Source organism: Anopheles ziemanni, chromosome 2, assembly GCF_943734765.1.
Source record: "Anopheles ziemanni chromosome 2, idAnoZiCoDA_A2_x.2, whole genome shotgun sequence".
In the NCBI taxonomy this organism is placed as follows: domain Eukaryota; kingdom Metazoa; phylum Arthropoda; class Insecta; order Diptera; family Culicidae; genus Anopheles; species Anopheles ziemanni.
In genome coordinates, this window is record NC_080705.1 from 89,447,047 (window position 1) to 89,464,501 (window position 17,455).

General features: G+C 47.1%; 1 protein-coding gene across 1 annotated transcript in view; it reads right to left on the minus strand.

Moving 5' to 3' along the window:
• Positions 1 to 4,224: 4,224 nt before the first annotated feature.
• LOC131281156 (uncharacterized) overlaps positions 4,225 to 17,455 on the minus strand; it is an 82,952-nt gene continuing 69,721 nt past the window's right edge. Inside the window, exons 3-6 of the mRNA XM_058310416.1 lie at positions 11,156 to 11,365; positions 10,817 to 11,046; positions 4,551 to 5,986; positions 4,225 to 4,441 (exon numbers count right to left, since the gene is read on the minus strand). Of these exons, the coding sequence (XP_058166399.1) occupies positions 4,225 to 4,441; positions 4,551 to 5,986; positions 10,817 to 11,046; positions 11,156 to 11,365 (2,093 nt within the window). The remainder of the gene's footprint in view (positions 4,442 to 4,550; positions 5,987 to 10,816; positions 11,047 to 11,155; positions 11,366 to 17,455) is intronic.

Consider the following 17,455-nt stretch of genomic DNA (forward strand, 5'->3'; position numbering starts at 1 on the left):
TTTCTTTTGCAAACGGTTAACATTTTTGCGTTTAGCAAGGCATTGCTTTATAAACGTCCTCACACGATCACGTCTCTCGATACGTTTCGCAGATTGAAGACCCTTTTCTTTCACACAGCAGCCGACCCGGGGAATAAAACCCACATTGCTGGGGTTACGTGTAATGTTCTTTCCTATTCAGTCGAGTGAAATCCGGCGACCTTTTCCGACGCACCACGGCAAACAATGGAAATTATCCCCGCATTCAACGCTGCAATCAGTGCAGAAATTTTATAATCTTACCAACGATGTTGTTTCCTTTTGGAAGAAAGGGAAAGCAAAAAGTTATCGCTCTGTAGGCTGTACACCATATCAGGGATTAGACGAACCTACTCCAGAAAGGTACGCTTGAGGTAGATGCAAACGGTTAAATTGTGTGATTTTTCTCATGTGGTTTTATTATATTTTACTGCGCCCATAAGTTGTCATCTTTAAGCACAAATTTGAACAGTACGTTTATGTTTAATAGCTCATGTGTTTATATTTGTTCTTTTTCATATAGTTTCAAGTAGAATTACGTATTTTACAACGTTTGGAATAGTTCTCAACGGTGCTGGACCTCACTAAGTTCGTTATTATTTAATTCATTTTATTTCTATTACGTGCTGTGCTGTACTTTTATCTTTTATTCTGGTTCACTCCTTCCAATCACTTCCGTTTGCTTGTATGATGACTGTATCGTAAACTGTTTTCGTCTAATTATTTGCATAGGAGTTCACGTCGGCTACATCTACTGACTGCAGGGTTTCACTCGTTTACTCGTTCTATATTTAAATCGTTCGTTTGCGTACGGAAGAAGTTAAAACTTTGAGATATTGATGAACGAAAGGTGATTAATATACGTTTATATCATACACTACGTACGAGTCTAAACTATCTACTTCCGACTACGAACGACTTGGGTACGTGGTGCGAAGGTCGTGAGTGTGTTTAAATGTGTGTGGTTTTTTTTAGAAAACGTTGTGAGAGTGATTAAATCTTGTATCGAACGATTACGATAATCGTTACAACCCTTGAAGGGAGTGACGTGTGCGTGTGTATTGTGTTGTGTTGTGAGTGAGAAGTTCAAATCTGTTGCGTTAATTTTACTAACCTTACATCCTAGCTTGCTTCCATTCAATTGAGCCTATCGTCTTGCATTTATTAGCCATACGTATAGTTTAAGAATATTATATTTACAGCAATAAGTTTGATCACTAGCACGGTTTATATCTAAAGTTCTAAAAATCATAATGATTCCATCTATATCCCCCAGACAGTCTCCGTTTGATTATCGTTACGTTAATGCTTAGAAGAATTTACAAAAAAAAAAACAAAAAATACCTCATTCAATATCGTTCTAAAATGGTCCTTTGTTTTAACTTAGTCTAAACGCAAATTGGGAAAACCGGGGAAAAAGGGAGCAGAGTGAAACAATTTATAATTAGTCAACCGAGAGGTATTTCATACCGTATTTGTTTACGTTCGATGTTTACGAAATATTTAAGTTCGTGCTGACGTTGACTTCAGACGAGAGCAAGTTAGAAATAAATAGGGGTTTTTAAAAAATTGAACAGAATATATCTAACGCTTTCCGCTATCCACAATTATGTTCACGGTGCTCATGACGATATAGCGTTATAGCGTTGAGGCAATTGTTCGCTTGCCAAAACCTAATCCAACATAGTTCGCAAGCAAGTAAAATCCAGCACCATGCCCACATCGTTCTCAAACATTTACGATAAGTTATCGCTGCTTCAACAACGCCAGTTAGAGACGGTTCAAGTAAAATTGATTTTCAATTTCGGCTCGTCTAGAGGATCGATCGGTTATCGTCCCGGGTGGTGCTTTGGGTGGCCTCGCGTCGACGAGTATTTCCCATTACGAATTTTCCAATTAGCTGAACCGCACTTGCAAGGTGCATAAGCCTATTTGATGTGGGATTTATCAAAACCGCTAGGTAACCCCCGGGCATCGCCCCCAACCGCACCAATGTTGGGTGGAAACTATCCACTATTGAATCATTTTTGCAAAAATGTTTGCCTGGTGAAAGGTCGCCCATTGTAAAACCACTTCTCGTCCGTTGAAAACCACCCCCGTCGGGAAAGAAAGGACATTTCACCAAAAACGGGGAATGGGAGGAAAATAAACCCCACACAGTGTTCGAACAGTGTCGATGTGCTTGGTGCGCGGGTAATAAGCCGGTTAATATCGGCTCGAACGATGCAGCCTGCCTGCCAGAACAAAGTGATGCTCGAAAAATTATCGCTAAAATTATTATCACTGATAATGTAATAAGTGCGGTCGGTGCCCGCCATCCTGCAGCTGCACCGCGCAGATGACTCGCGAGTCCTTTTGATTGATTGGCCCCCGAAAGCACCGTGCACGAGCGTCGATGGGGAATGTTTGTACCATTTTACCGCGTAACCGCATTACGGGCGGGCCGGAAGCCTGCAGGGATACCGAGCGCGAGCGATGCTACTCGACAAAAATCATCCCCCTCTTTGATTGATCGAAGCCGCAAGCCGTTGGGGTGGGGGAGGGGGATGGAAAAAGGGGGTGAAGTTGGGCGGGACGGGTGTGCTCTCGGCTCGAAACGAGTTTATTTTACGCCTATTAATTAATAAATAATCATAAATATTATGCCAGTTGCGTGCGGTGCGAGCCTGTTGAGCTTTTCCGGGAGTTCGCGTGTGTTGGGAGCTAAAAAAAAACAAAATACTAAAGAGCGCATGGTACAACAGGAGTCGTAAGCTTTTCCTACCCCGCGCAGAGTGGAGACGGTGTAGACGGTTGGGTCATTTTGTTGTTGAACCGGAAAATCTGTACCCCCGGCACGCACCATTGCCATGCGCTGGTCAGGATAAAAGGTTGGCATGCGTGTGTGTGCCCGTCGTGTGTGTAATGATGGTGTTGTTTCCATCAGAAAATCAACCCGAGAACCCGTTTTCATCGAACGATCCGTGTGCCCGATTCGTTCTTTCATGAAATTGTCAATCAGGAGTTGGGTGGTTTGGCAAGCGGAGGAGTGGACGTGTGGTGTGTCTTAAAATTGTTCGTTCCATTTGTTTTAATTATATAATTAGGAGCGTAATTCCCAATGCTGGCCCCAATAATAACGCACACATACACACATTGTCCGCGCCCTCGTAAATGTAGCCCGGACGCGGTGTGTTTGATCGGACAAATAGGCTCAAATTCGTTGGGCAAAGTTTTGGCCAGGAAAATTCGGGACGGGTTTCATATCCAACAACAGCGCAAAGCTCCTGTTGAGCGATGAAACTGAGGATGGAAGGTATTTTTCTCCGCCTACAGGGAGCGCATGGGAAATGGTATTTTTATTTAACGGAAATAAGCGCCCGGAAGCTGAATGGGCATTGTGCTTACAACGTGTAAGCGTGCTGCATTGAAAGCATCGCCTGGGCATGTACGGTTCGCCAAAAAAATGATCTCTTAAGCTGGCCTTCAAAGGATACCTTGCTGGATGCGATGAAAATGGCTTGAACACTGCATTGATGCGCTGCTTCCTGGTACCGCAGTATTGTTATTAATTATTTGATGGGTTATAATTTTTCCGAGCAACATTATATGAGCAATATTCCCCGAAGGTTCCGTTCGGTTCGGTGGGAGCCAGGGTTTACACTTGCGTCAGTGAGCAAAATAATGTCACCGTGTTGGATTAACGCTAGGAACGATGTTCAAATTGTAAATTCTGGTTGGAGATTTTGCCTACAATGTTTCGACTAATTACAAGAAACAACTCATTACTTGATACCTGAAGAAGTCGTGTAGTGCGTGGAGTGGAAAGAAAGTTATGGAAAGCTGCAAAAAATCATACAAGGAGTAACACTGACCGTCGTTTGATTCGTTGATATAGTAGTTTCTTACAGAAGACTAAATCTGCCTTTGTTCGGACCTAACTGCTATCTCATCTAGTTGTAGCTACTTTTTACAAATCCAAACGTCAGAAGCTTCCCGAGCGGGAACCACACTTGTTTACCACCAATTTGCTGCTGGGGGCTAGGCTATATCTGCTAAACAACGGACATCCGGAACGTGTGGAAGGTAGTGACGCTTCGTTCACTCGAGATCTCGGGGAAATGGGAACTACTATGCAGCCCTGCACTGGTGGACTGCAACCGAACGGTGGAGGGTCGATGGTCTTTGGTTGTTGGATGTGTCCCACCTAAGGGGACTGTAGGCTTCCTAGTCCCGTTCGGCGTGGTGGAATGGATGCAGCTGGGCCGTATCGTGCAAGCTGGACAGGTGCGGCGCATCGTGCAGGGCGGCCAGATGGGCCTGGTCACCCAGGTTGGCTAGCTGGGCCGGATCGTAGAGGGACATCTTGAGCCGCTTGCACTTGGCGCGCCGATTCTTGAACCAGAACTGCACGTTTTTGCTCTCGAGACGGGGGAACTTTTGGCTGGCGAGAAGAAAGAGACGACATCGGAATCGAAAGGTTAGAACAGTAGAAGCAATTGTATTGGTTGGATTTGTCTTTAATGGAAGATGTCGGCCATTGGGACACTCACCGATAAGGCATCCGGTTGAGATCTTCGGTGTACTTCAGGATCAGGTTGTGCGATGGGTGCGTGTTCATCGAGAACCACTGCTCGAGCTTCGGCACCTCGGTGACGGGATCGATGAACGTCCGGTTACGCTTCCGCCGCTCGTCACTGTTGAACGACAGGTTGAGTCCACCCTGCCCGAGGGCCCCGTGTGCACCCGGGCTGAACTCGCTCTTCAGGTGCATACCGGCGGCACCCTGCATGGCGGGAATGTAGTGCGACATGTACATGATCGAGTGCGACAGCATCGGGTTGTTCATGGCGAATGGCAGCTGCCGCTTGGAGTCGGGCGACGGTGACCGGTAGTCGTCCAGGTTGCTCACGTCCGGCTCGTCCATGTCCAGGTCCTCGGAGGCGGGCGAACGGGACGAACGCTGCGGTGAGCTGCTTCGCTCGTTGGAGTAGTTCGACTTGGGTTCGTCGTTCACAATCGCCGAATCGTTGGCGGATTCGTTGTTTCCGTTGTTGTTATTGCTGCTCGTGTTCAACCCTGCACCATTGTTGCTGTTGCTGTTCGTGGACCCATGGTTGTTGTTGTTATTGCTGCCCACCGAGGAGCTCGAGTTGAGCACATGGTTTGGCGTGGGCGACGGTGGAGGACTACTGGGACCAGAGTTGTGCTCCTGCTTGATAGGAGTTTGGTCGGAGGGCGTTAGTGGATGATTCCGCTCGTGGATTGTCAACGACAGTGGCAACTGGGGAGACATGGGCCGATCCAGGTCGTCATCCATCTCGTCCTGCGACAGATTGTCGATGTCCTCCGAGGGTGCACTCGGCGAGCTCTTCATGTAGTCGGCCTGCGAGAGCATCATACTGGGCGTACCGAACCCGTTGGTCATTCCTTGGCGCATTTCGGCCCGTTTCTGTGCCGCCCGAGCATTCTTGAACCAGTACACCACGTTGTTCACGTCCAGCGGCTTTCGGCCTCGGCGCGATTCGAGCGAGTTCAGCTGGACCACGTACGATTGGATCTGTTGCCGTGACGGATGCGGGTTCTCCTGGAACCAGCGCTGCAGCTTAGGCAGCTCCATCTCCGGATCGAAGCTGGTACGCATGCGCGTCTTCTGGTTCGGGTACTGCGAGTGGACGGTCTGCAGGGCCGGATGCACCACCAGATTGTGGTGTGGGTTGGGATGGTGCGCTCCAGCCCCTGCCTCGAGCAGCCCAGCGTCCCGCTTTCCGGCGTGCAGTCCAGGGAACCCACCGTGACCGGGGAAATCGAGGTGATCGTTTTGCGGTGGGTTTGCGAACGGCAGGATCTTGTGAGCGATCGGGTTCGGCTGGGGGGCGAGCTGGTTGCTCCACCACTGGTCGAAGTTGCGCCGCGTCTCGTCGGTAATCTCCGGCGTAAAGGGGAAGGTGTTCTGCAGCGGACTGCGACATATTTGCGATAGTGTTATCTGAAAGTAAACCGGGTCGAAGAAAGCGTTACGATTAGTGCCTCGGCATGGGTTTTATCTCGTGGAGTTAGCGGCGCATGAGACTGTAGTGCAGGGTAATCCACCGAACAACTGCGGCGGCGATTACGTGGGATTAACGCTACTCGCCAGTAGATTGTTGCGGTCGTGTAGTTACACTGAATGCTACCATCCGTGTAGTTCTTTAAAGCTAGACTCTAGAACTGTAAGCTAGTCCAACGAACTATGTCTCAGAATTGCTCCGGTGGATCACGGAGCGTTCTTATGATCGGGTTGAAATGCTTCCAACAGTCACGCAACAACTTGAACGTAGGTTTAACCGGTTGTATAATATTGACGGTGATCTTGAACCGGCAAAGCCGCGTTTTGCGGCAAAATCCAGACATCCCCAACGGTCGCACCATCCGCACCATGTCGAGTACCTAATCGCCGCGGCACACATGGGGCACAAGTACACATAGCACCGGAGGGTGCGGTATCTTATCTCCGTGGTGGCGAACATCCTTATCCACCCTCACTTCAAACGAAATGGCACGGGGATGGCCGGCTAACTGGGTGCTTCGAACGGAGCATGATAGATGAGCATGCGGTCGGTCAACATGATACCGGGGAAAAAAGTACAATAATAACGGCCGAGATTGAAGAGCCCTCCGTTCATCCGCTGATGAGTCTCTATTTTTGTAGTTTGCCGGCACAAAGTTAAACAGTTCACTGATGACACTGGCAAAGTAGAGGGAGGGCTTTCTGATAAAAACAATGGTCAAGGGAAACCTGCATACAAGCGGGTGGGTTTTGGGTGAATGAAGTCATTGAATCGAATTGATGCGATATTCGAGGGCAAGTTCTTCAAGATAAACTTCAATCATTCCTTTCGTTTTAGTGACTAACCCTCTCGGGCAAAAGTTTTATAGCTTAGCTTGAAATATTATCAGCTGTTTATGGTAGCACACTTGGTTTGCTCTCTCTCTCCGCCTCTCGATAGAAATCGAATAAGGGATTTAATCTTATTAGGATAATCAAAAATATTTTTCTCCATTAGTTCCTTCCAGACTTTCTGAGCTCTAGAAGTTCTTCTGCTAAGTTGCTGTGTGGCAGTGTGTTCGGGCTGAGCGCGAACGAAGTAAAATGTCTGTCGATTAGACTATGCTGATTTGGAACGCTCTGGGATACGATGGCTGGTGGCTGGGTAACTGCCTACTGGAAGAATTAAATCTTTAACCTTCACCTTCCCGCTATCGCTTCGCTAGAGGGTTCACACACAAGTGTGCGCCAATCCCCCGAGAGCTAGGCTAGAAGAGGCTTCCCTCCCACCCCACTACCATCCGGCCCCAGTTGTTCTCATAATAAATAGATTTGTTTTTCCCGAAAAGCTTCCCTCTGCTCGCCCCACATTCCCCAACATGGCAGCTGAGGTTCCGCCGGGTTCGTACGGGGCGGCACGATATCTTTAAGACGTTTCCGAGCCGAAGTTCACCCACCCGCTGCAGGGTGCTTCCTTCGGTGATCCTTTGGATTGGAATTCTGAATCCTTCTCCAAGGCGAAGGGTACGGTTTCTGGGAGGGGCGAGGGAAAGGCTTAGCAGTGGCAGGAAGATTTCAAGTGTCTGATGTATTATAAGCCATCCAGCGGATGGCAGTCGAACGAACGGACCGGGAGGGCATCCCTTGGAGGGGGGTGGGGAGGAGGTGTGGTGCCTCTTCAACGAACAAGAGCTCGAACAGCCAACCTCTATGGGATAATATTGAGAGGCAGTAGTGTACGGAGCGGCAGAAGGGTAGCGTTCGAAGCTGCATGTTGGCATTAAGGATCGCTTGCCAATTCCGGCCGGCGCTTAAGAAATTCCGAGCAACACAAACACACACGCACACACACATACGTGCATCCGCGTATCAAGACGTTGGATCCTCGGTAGTCCAAAGGACGTGTTTATCTCCCGGGATATCCTTGGCAGGTCGGTTGGATGCGGGAAGGTTGTGGAACTGATCCGTTGTTAAAAGCATGAGCTTCAGGAAACATTGACGACAGTGCGATATTTGTTTACGTGTTTACTTACGGTTTGCAAGTAAATAATCTTAAACCTATTCCACTCGCTACGCCCAACGCTACAATCGGTGCGATTTTGAAAAGTAAACTCCAATACTTTATATCTCCAAATGAAAATTCAATCTGAACTTTATGATTTATGGTTAACCCCGTCTTTGGAATGTCTTACTCGTACGGCACGCACTGTATCGCAGCCAAAGTGAGAGCATTTCCCATTCCCCAGCGAGTAAGGGATTGGGATAAATTCTTATACTTAATACTTCTTATTTGTTTGTCTGATAGAAAACCGTCGACGAAACCCCTTTCCCATCGGGCCCCTCGCCTTCTCCGCTCCTCGTGTGATTCCGTTATGCTGGCAACTGCAAATCCGTTGCTTTCAAACACACGCTACCATCCTCTACTCCCCCCTTGTCATCGGAGTTTTCATGTTTGCCACAGTGTGGCTCACATCCAGTGGGCTGCTCCTTTGCCGCTGTGTTCACTCGTCGCTGTTATATGGGCTATTTCTCTGTATGCAAATCATCGGAGAGTGTATAGGCGCGGTGGTCGGTGTGTGCGTGTGCTCGCTTATTATCATTAAGAAACGATATTAATTTTAATTTTCCCCGAGAGATTATGTACAAACTTATAATCTTTCGGAATTCAATCTTAATTCGGTGAAATACATCTTCGACCGGGGCTCCACTTCGTACGGCCGGTTACCGTGTGGTATGTGTTACACGGAGGCACTTACAATCACACAAACAACCTCTTGGTGGGCTCTCGTCCAAGACGGAGGTTCTACTTCTGTTAAGAAGGAAGCGGATAAATCTTTCCGTCCTGATCAGGGTCGGTTTTGGGAGAAGCAATTTCCCAGTTCGCAGCCTCGCACCGAATGATGGCATATTGGGCTTGACAGTTGGTGGTGTTCGTATGGTGAACTCACATCCGGTGCCGTCGCGAAAATCCGGAAAACCACCCTCCCCGGTGTGGGTCCATGTTTGTTCGATCGGTTTGAAGTAAAGATCATCCGATAGGGAGCGGCAAACCTGGTGGAGGTGCGCGTTGCCCAAAGATGGGCAGGATTTCCTTCACCCATACACACCTAAGAGTACCATAAAATCAAGCGCGGACACTTCAGCTGACCCGGGAACCATCTCTCGAAGCAGTTCGCCGCGTGGCTTATGATTGATTTCAATTGCCTCAATAAAACAGTAAGAGCCGTGTATCAATCAGCGCAAATCACGCACCGGAGCACCGGGACCGGGGATTGCCCGGTAGCGATCACGCAATCTCCGCAGCCAGAAGCACAACGGGATAGGTTTTATGGCCGGTACTTCAGCGTCGATATTGGCCGATTTGGTCGAGATTGTCGGTGGCGATCGATATCGGTTCGAGGGTTAATGCTAGGCGAGCGATAATTATAAGCAAAGTTTGGTGCTTGTTTGAGCGAGTTGCTCGCTTTTTTCGGGTGTATCTTTTATTTGCCCAAGGGTGAGTACTGATAGGGGGTCTATGTGCAGCATTGGTTGGTACGATAAGCATAGTTTATTGACAGCTAAGTCACTGATACATAGTTTGATAGGAGCCTGAATTTGTTTCGGTACGATGAACTTTTAGATGAACTTTAGCTATTTCTTCATTTTGATATTATACCTTTTGGATTACGTATCACTCTGTTTATTTTCAAACAATGAAAAACAATCAATAACTTTTTTTTTTCCAATAGTATACAAATCTAAGAAAAATGTGGAATCCATCTTTGTTTCGACTGAACTAAGAAATAAAAAAATTCTGAAATTTATGAAAATCAAAAGAATATTTGACTGATCAATTGAATCATTTTGGTATCGCTTCTCTACAATACAATACAATTCTCAATAATACAAAGTCTCTAAATACTAACTCAATTTTGAATGGAATATTATACAAAACGTGTTAGTTCCTTAGATACTTTGCTTCGTGTTAAGACGCATTTAACACATAATGAAAACTGTGGACATTCCCAAGGACAGTATAATCGGCTTCAAAGCTACGAGTCTGTCGGAAGTCCTCCATAGTGGTGAAACAGGGCGTTTCACAGTGCATTACCGCACGGACTAAGCAATGGATTACCCATTAAGGTATTGTTCTTTTCAACGGCTCCTTCATGGATTTCTCTGCATTCCTCAACCGCAATTTCCCCCGCATAAGTGGGTGCGAGCCGCGATTTTAATCAAAATTCATTATCTTCTATGCAGATGGAATGAAAATACGATTGGCTTCGTGAGTTAAAAGCATTTTTTCGACAAAGCGAACAGAAAATGTTAATGATTTTCCAGGATTCCGACCGATGCTGGAACGTTTAGAGGGCAGGAGATCCAACGGTATAGGAACAAACCAATGCCAATGCCAATACGGAAAAGTCTAGGGTATGAGATGACCGATAAGGCGCGCAATGGGGAGAATAATTTAATTAGAATTAGCCACAACTACCGCTCAACGAGGACGATTTGTTTGCCGAGGCCCGTCACAAGCGAGCGGTGGGTGAGGAGGCGAGGGTTTTGTTGTGATTGAGAAGCGAGAGCAACCTCCGGAAGCGTCTCAAAGCGACCGTTTTCCCCGTGGGTGGCCAAGTGAAAGTGAGTCCCGCTTGAGATGGAATCCAGCTGTTGTAGAATAAATATTTGCGTAAGGAATTTCTCGTAGCTTCCGGGAAAACGAGCACACTTTTCCTTTGCACACTTTTGCGCTGGTGGCTTTGCTGGCGGGGTTGTGGAAAATCGTCGTTCGATGGCAACAGGCGTTACCTCATCCAGCGGACAGCCGGTCGATCGCAGCAGTGCGTGCGATTGTAGAATGAGCAGCTTCAGCAGCTTATCCTTGATTTCCGCCAGCTGGGACGGCTTGTTGCGCAGGATCGTTATCTTGAGCGTAACCACCGACGTCAACTCGCCAAGAATGTCGCTGACCGACACGAGCGGATTGTCCGAGATGGCATCGAGGGAGAGGGACTTCCAGTTCTTAATCGATATGGAGCCTATGGAAGAGTAATAAAAGGAGATTCGATAAGTATCACCTCGTATGGATAAATTTAATAGAACTTGCGTGAATTTAAGGGCACTACAAAAATATTGGGTTTGCCTTACCTCTAGCAGCATTGGAGATCTCTGTGGAGTAGCCGAGCCGCTGCAGGGCGGTCGTTACGATATCACAAAATGGCGTCGCTGCCGGGATGATGACGTAGCTATCCGTTTCGATGTTGGGCCGTCGCTTCCACGGGCTGCGGGTGTCGAAGTTGAGCGTCGCCTGCAACGAACTGACGGACTCGACGACGCAGTGAAGCGGTAAGGATTTTGCTGAAAGTGAACGAAACACCAGAATAAAAGAAAAAAAAAAATCAGAAGCGAAAACTATTAGCCTGAAATTTCATCATTTCCGGGCGCCCATGTCAAAACGTGTCTTGTCGATAAAATCTTGCCCAATAATCTCGACAACCGCTGCAGCATCTTCTTCTTTTCCGGTTCAATGAGTTCGTCCCCTAAAGACGCCTCGCCGAACCGAAGCTGATGGCGTTTGAGTGACTGAAGGGTGGGTGAAATTTTAATCCCTCATTGGGAAGTTTCCGCCATTCACCAATCGCGTTGGTTGGCCAAATCGACAGGGTCGGCCGATTGCTAGCTCCCCAGCCGCCCCGCCTCCGCTCGCCTTCTCTGCTTCAGGGATTGAGCTAATTCCATTTCAAAAATCATAAAGTCAACATTTTAAAACCGTTTCATCAGCCTCCACGCTTATAGTCCCGCAGTGTGTCGCAAGTCGATCTCGAGATGGCTTCCCCTAGCCCCCTGGCTGGCTGTCAGATCTATCGGGAGGAAAAATCACTTAAGGCACGCTTGCCAATATACAATCGAGCGGACGGATTTTTAGCGCATGCTGGGCTTTGGGGCGGTGGGGAAAAATTATCTCTTCATTAAATTTGATTCCCTTGATGCCGATGGCTGGGAAGCCCTAGGAACCTTCCGAGGGGGGGCAGGGAATCATTCTTATCCTGCGGGAGTGATCGGAGCACGAAGATCGGAGGTCGTTGACGGTTGGCAAAAATTGGCGGGCCAGAAAATCCGCGCAGTGCTTTTAGCCGGAATGAAAGCAAAAACCCCTCGGTACGATACAAAGCCCCATCAGCGATTCTTAGGGATGATGGTGACGGAAGGACGATACTGTTGAGGGGCGCGGACGAAGTTTTTACCTAGAAACAATTTTCTTTTCACTCATCTGACTGACATCCGGATGTGGCTTCGGAGGTGGTTGCAAGCAGAAACCTCGTGGCGAACCGATGGTACAGGTAAAATCAAGGTTTGTCAATTGCTTCACCAGATAATATTGCTTTTTAAAGGCACACGTTGACAGTTTGATGGAAGATAATCGAATCAAAGCTGATGGGGTGGAATGTGTGCACTAAGTTGGAGCTTAAAGAGGTTTCGAAAAGTGTACCATTTTTACACTTTCGAATAATAGGTGCAAAAGGAAATTAAAATAAAATTCATCTAATTCTCCAGCTTTAGACTTCCTCATTAAACAGACGATACGTTTTCGGCTCTAAAGTGTACAATTATCACTTTTATTTTTCCAACAAACTTACTTTTAGAAACGTCAACAGTAGAATATAATTTTCGTTTGAATAGGATGAAATAAAAAATCTAAATTATAAAGTGAACAAAATCAGGAGCATCAAACTTTTTGACTTTATTTTCCGGGCTCCAAACCGTTGTGTAATTTTTTAATCTCTCCTTATGTCAGACGGAAAACGATGGGAGCTCATTTTCTCGAGAGTCCGTAAAGGTCTAACGTGTCTTGACCCCAAATCTTGGCTGAGTGGGTGTTAGAAGGTAAAAAATGTCCCCACACACATACAGAAAAAACATGTCTCCCCTCCGCTGGGCTGGACAAAGCATAATCCTTTGGGGCGAGATTTACCTTTCCCAGGGAGTAATGCGTCCCTGGCAGGCACTATGGGCCTTCGTTGAGAGTCCTTTCTTCAGCTTAAGCTGATCGGTACGATGGGGGGGGAATGAAAACAAGATGAAAAAGGGCATCATTGGTCGGCCCGATGGCAGTGTTGTGCCCCGGATGGAGACCGTCCTAACAATCCGATATTCATCCGCACCCACACCGTGCAGGTTTGGTAGTGGTTGGGATACAATCCTAAGCTCGCCATAGCCCACTTGAGCGAGCGAGCGCCAGGAAAACCAACTCCCCGGCTGAGCTTTAACGGTGCCGTTGTTTATCTCTCGTCAACAATGGCTACGAACCACGGGTTAAGACGTGGGGATGTAAGGGCAGCGGATGCGTCTACAGCACCTACCATCAATGTCCTTCATAAGCCACCGCATTCGAATGTTCACGGAGTGCGAGAAGGGGGGAAGAAAACATCAGGGCCGAGGAAGCCGGTCCCTAGGTTCCAGCATTCCAACTCTTTTCCCCACAGCTGGCCCGGGCTGGCCAGGAAAACGTGGTGGAAAATACTCCATCCTAGACACACTTCGGAATGTATTATAAAGAAAGGATGAAAGATTTTCGCTCATCCAACTTAAGAGGGTTCGAGTCTCGGGGTATTCGGATTAGCGTCGTTTCCTTTCGTCGCTCGGCTGGAGCGGCACTCCATCATTTTTATCGGTGCCAGTGACCGTCGAAAGCGAGCGTTTCCTCAACCCTCAACAGTTCATTGGAAAACACATATTTATTTCGTGCACCGCTTCTCCCCCTCCCGGGGGGTGGTTTTTGGAGGGTTGTAGAAGTGTTGTAAGTGTTGTTTTCGATTTAGGAAAACAAGAATCTATGAGGCAAATTTATACATAATTTTTAGTACCTAGCTACTCTAAAGAGAGTAATTAAAGGTATCCTGGTATAAATGAACTCACGTCACAAAGAATTTCACTTAAAATAAGAAAATTCGGTTGCATTTAACCACCCATCTTCTCTTCAACAATAACAAAAAAGTACAAAAGAACTAGTCCTCCCGAATGAGAAGCACTAAGACGGGACGGTGTTAACTCATCCTCGGAAATCGTGAAGCGAAAAGGGCAACGGCACATCTGAACCCTTTCGCTCATGACGCTGGCTCGATAGTTTTTCCACCACAGCGCCCGCCAGTAGAGAGTTTCCACAAATGAGTGGAGTTGTGTTGGCGGCGACCAAACTGACGGCTTCTTCTTGGTGGTGTTGGCGTGATTTGCAAACGGAAGGTTGCTCCAATACTTCAAGGCGACTAGCAGCAGTCTTAACGTCAAGACTTCGGGACGATACCATGACGATGGTGATGATGATGATGATGATGATGGTAATCATGGGGGCCAAAACAGGGAGCTCGTGTTATTATGATTAAAAAGGAAGTTTTTCGCTACTTTGCCAAAAATCCTTCTTTCCGTCCTGCCGCCGCTTGGTGTGAGAATTTTCATGCGATTTGAAACAACGAGTGTTCGGGGAAAATTGTTAAGTAAAACTACCGGGGACGAACAGGGATTGGCGTGGTTCGGTATGGGGGAGCATAAAACTAGCAATGATGTGTATGTGTGAAAAAGAGCGTTTAAGTACCTTCTTAAGAAGCATCAGGGTTTTGCAGTGGAACCGAGTCCGCAAAGGAGCCTCACAAGAAGGATACAAGGGCAACACTCCGCTCGCAAAGGGGCTGGCGTGTAAGGACCGGGAAGGATTTGCTGCGAGCAAAGCAAAGAAGCGTTTTAATTTGCATAACACGCTTTTCCGAAAATAATTGTAACAGCACCAGCACAGTACAGGGGTCCTGCCTGGTTTGGGGTGAAGCAGGAAAAAAGAAAACACTCCTGGATGCAGCGCATGCAAGCGCAAGCTTAAGTGAGATCAAGATCTTTTAAAAGTGAAGACACGGCCAGGACGATGGTGCCTCGAACCGGAACGTATCAAACGGAGGATTGAAAGTTCATGAACTTCGGTTTATGAAATGTTACTACAAGACTCCACTCATCCCTTCCATTGTTCCGGTTAACAAGCGCCACAAGTCTTAAAGGAAACGAACGCAGGACGGGTTACTACAAAGAAAATGAATCAGAACGCTTTTCAAACGATGGCTTTCTTTTCCACACCGAGCAACCACAAGCTGAACCGAATTGCATTATTAAATGTTTTCTTTCCCTTTCTGGAGTTGTCCCGAGCCCTCCAAGGCCTTTCGTAAAGACACTTGAGCCGAAAAATTCATCATCGTTCCCCTTAAGGGACGGAGAATATTTTAATTAACCCCTTTTTGATAGAGATTAAAGTATTTACGAATGTGTAAGCACTGATACTGACCACCGGTACGACCGGGCTCGGCCAAGGTTTAGTGTCAAATTTCAGGAAAGGAAAGAGCAGAGCCGTCTTCTCGGGTGCTGAGTGCGCACCCGAAAGCTATCTCGGTTTCAGTGACCATGCGTCTCCATTCGGAGCAAATGTGTTCCAGTCGGTTCTTTTTCCCGCTCCCGGAAGGCCCATCCTTCCCAAACAAGCCACCCGGGGATGATGGTTTCCTTCTGGCCCCTTTCTAAATGATATGAAATATGAAGTGTAATCCTCTATGTTAACTCGATAATACCTCTTTAGCTATGCCTCGGTTTCGATGTGTCTTTTGAATCCTTTATGTCTCCCTTGTGCACGGGCGAGTGGTCAGTTTTCTCCCATCCCCGAGTGCAACTATTTTCCCCACGGTCGCATCCCCCCCTCCGGAACCCTTTTCCGCCCATCCCCCACGGAGGCATGACTTTGGACAATCGCAAAAATTTAAAACTATTAGCTCTATCCCAGTGCGCTCGATGACCTCCTCTGGACACTCGGTGTGCAGGAAGAAGTGCGCCCTGCGGTGGCGATGCGTTTTCCTTCGGGATCAGCAGCGTTGGTTAGGGGGTGGTGGAGAAAGAGAATTTAAAATCTCCGTCCACCCCCACCAAAGCCCGGCAATCCCTCCCCTTGGCAACCAGTCAGCAGGTCAAGCCGAGCTCAGGTAGTGTTCAGGAGCCAGAAGACTTTCTCCTGGACTGGATGGGCTTAACTGCTGGCCACAACAAACTGATTCTGATTCTTGCTGATTGTCGACATGTGTTAGCTTAACCTATGCCGGCAAACCTTCTACCCTTTTGGTAGCGAACGGATGGCCGTTAGTTCGTTAGGTCAACGGCAGCTCGCAGGTTCCCTAGTTCTCCAACGACACTCCGGAACATAGGAGCTTCTTTTTTGGGTAGTGTATCAATGTGCTGGCATAAAAGTAAGGCCACTGGACATCTGGATATCTAGGATAGGAACCGAAACTTATGTGTGTATACCGAGATATCGCCACTGGTTTAAAAGTTTCAGCTCAACCTTGCATGTTCTACATGGTTTGGAAGGATTTCCATCTAAAAGGCAAGCTCTAGGAACTGAAGCTTCCAGTTTTAAATAATACATACTCACTTTATTCACTACATATTTTTTACCACAAGAAGCTGTTATGCTCAAATGTTTAAACTTTAGTTTCTTTAAGAAATTTTCAGGATAGTGTGGAGTACTGTTTTTGAATATTTTGTGTATGATTTATTTTAAAGATGTCTAGTATGTAAATTGATTCTACTTATATTCAATTTATGTAATAACGTACAATTAATTCATGGATTTTTCTCCAAAGCAATTGTTGCAACTAGGATCCAGCAGATCCTTTAAAAATCTGCTCGAGATTTGGAAAAGCAATTTGTTTGTGGATTAAGAATGTTCAGGTACGAAAAAGACCAACTCCCTTCGTGGTACATTCCTAGGCGTAAAAGCATTCTTAGGTTTAAGGAAGAAGGGTTATACCGCACGCTGAAGACTACCCTTAGTTTTCGTAACGTCTTATGCAAAAAGGGTTTGACTTATCGGGCAGCATTAACAGCGTGTCGGTTAAAGCGGTGCGGGTCAGATGGGGATATATTGGAATGTATGCTTAGCAAACAGGTGGGCTTCCTGGTTCTTCCCGCACCGTTACAAGCACTTCCGGACCATTGGTGACGTTGGCCTTCAGCTGGACTGAACTTAAAACAATCCCTCGCAAAACAGGTCCTCCAGCCGAAACCTCACCCTGCTTAGATTCAGTTTTCCTTAATCCCCCACCGAAACCGGAAGATGCTGAACATGCGAGCACACAAACACACAGTGAGAAGTTGAATTTGTCACTTTCCACCGGCTCTCAGGTCCGATTCCAAAGAGGTGCCTCGGTGAAGAAAGGAGTTTCCCGCAAACTATTTCCTTGAGTGTGTGTGTGTGTGTGTGTGTGTGTATATCTACGGTCATCTTTCCGTGTGAACCTTTCGGAGCCAACTAATGCTACATAATCGTCTCCGGTTCGCCGGACAAAACAAACACCCCCCGCCGTCTTGGCCGCCGCCTTTCTCTGCAGGGTCTGTCCGTGAGCGTCAGCTTTCTTAGGTTGGATT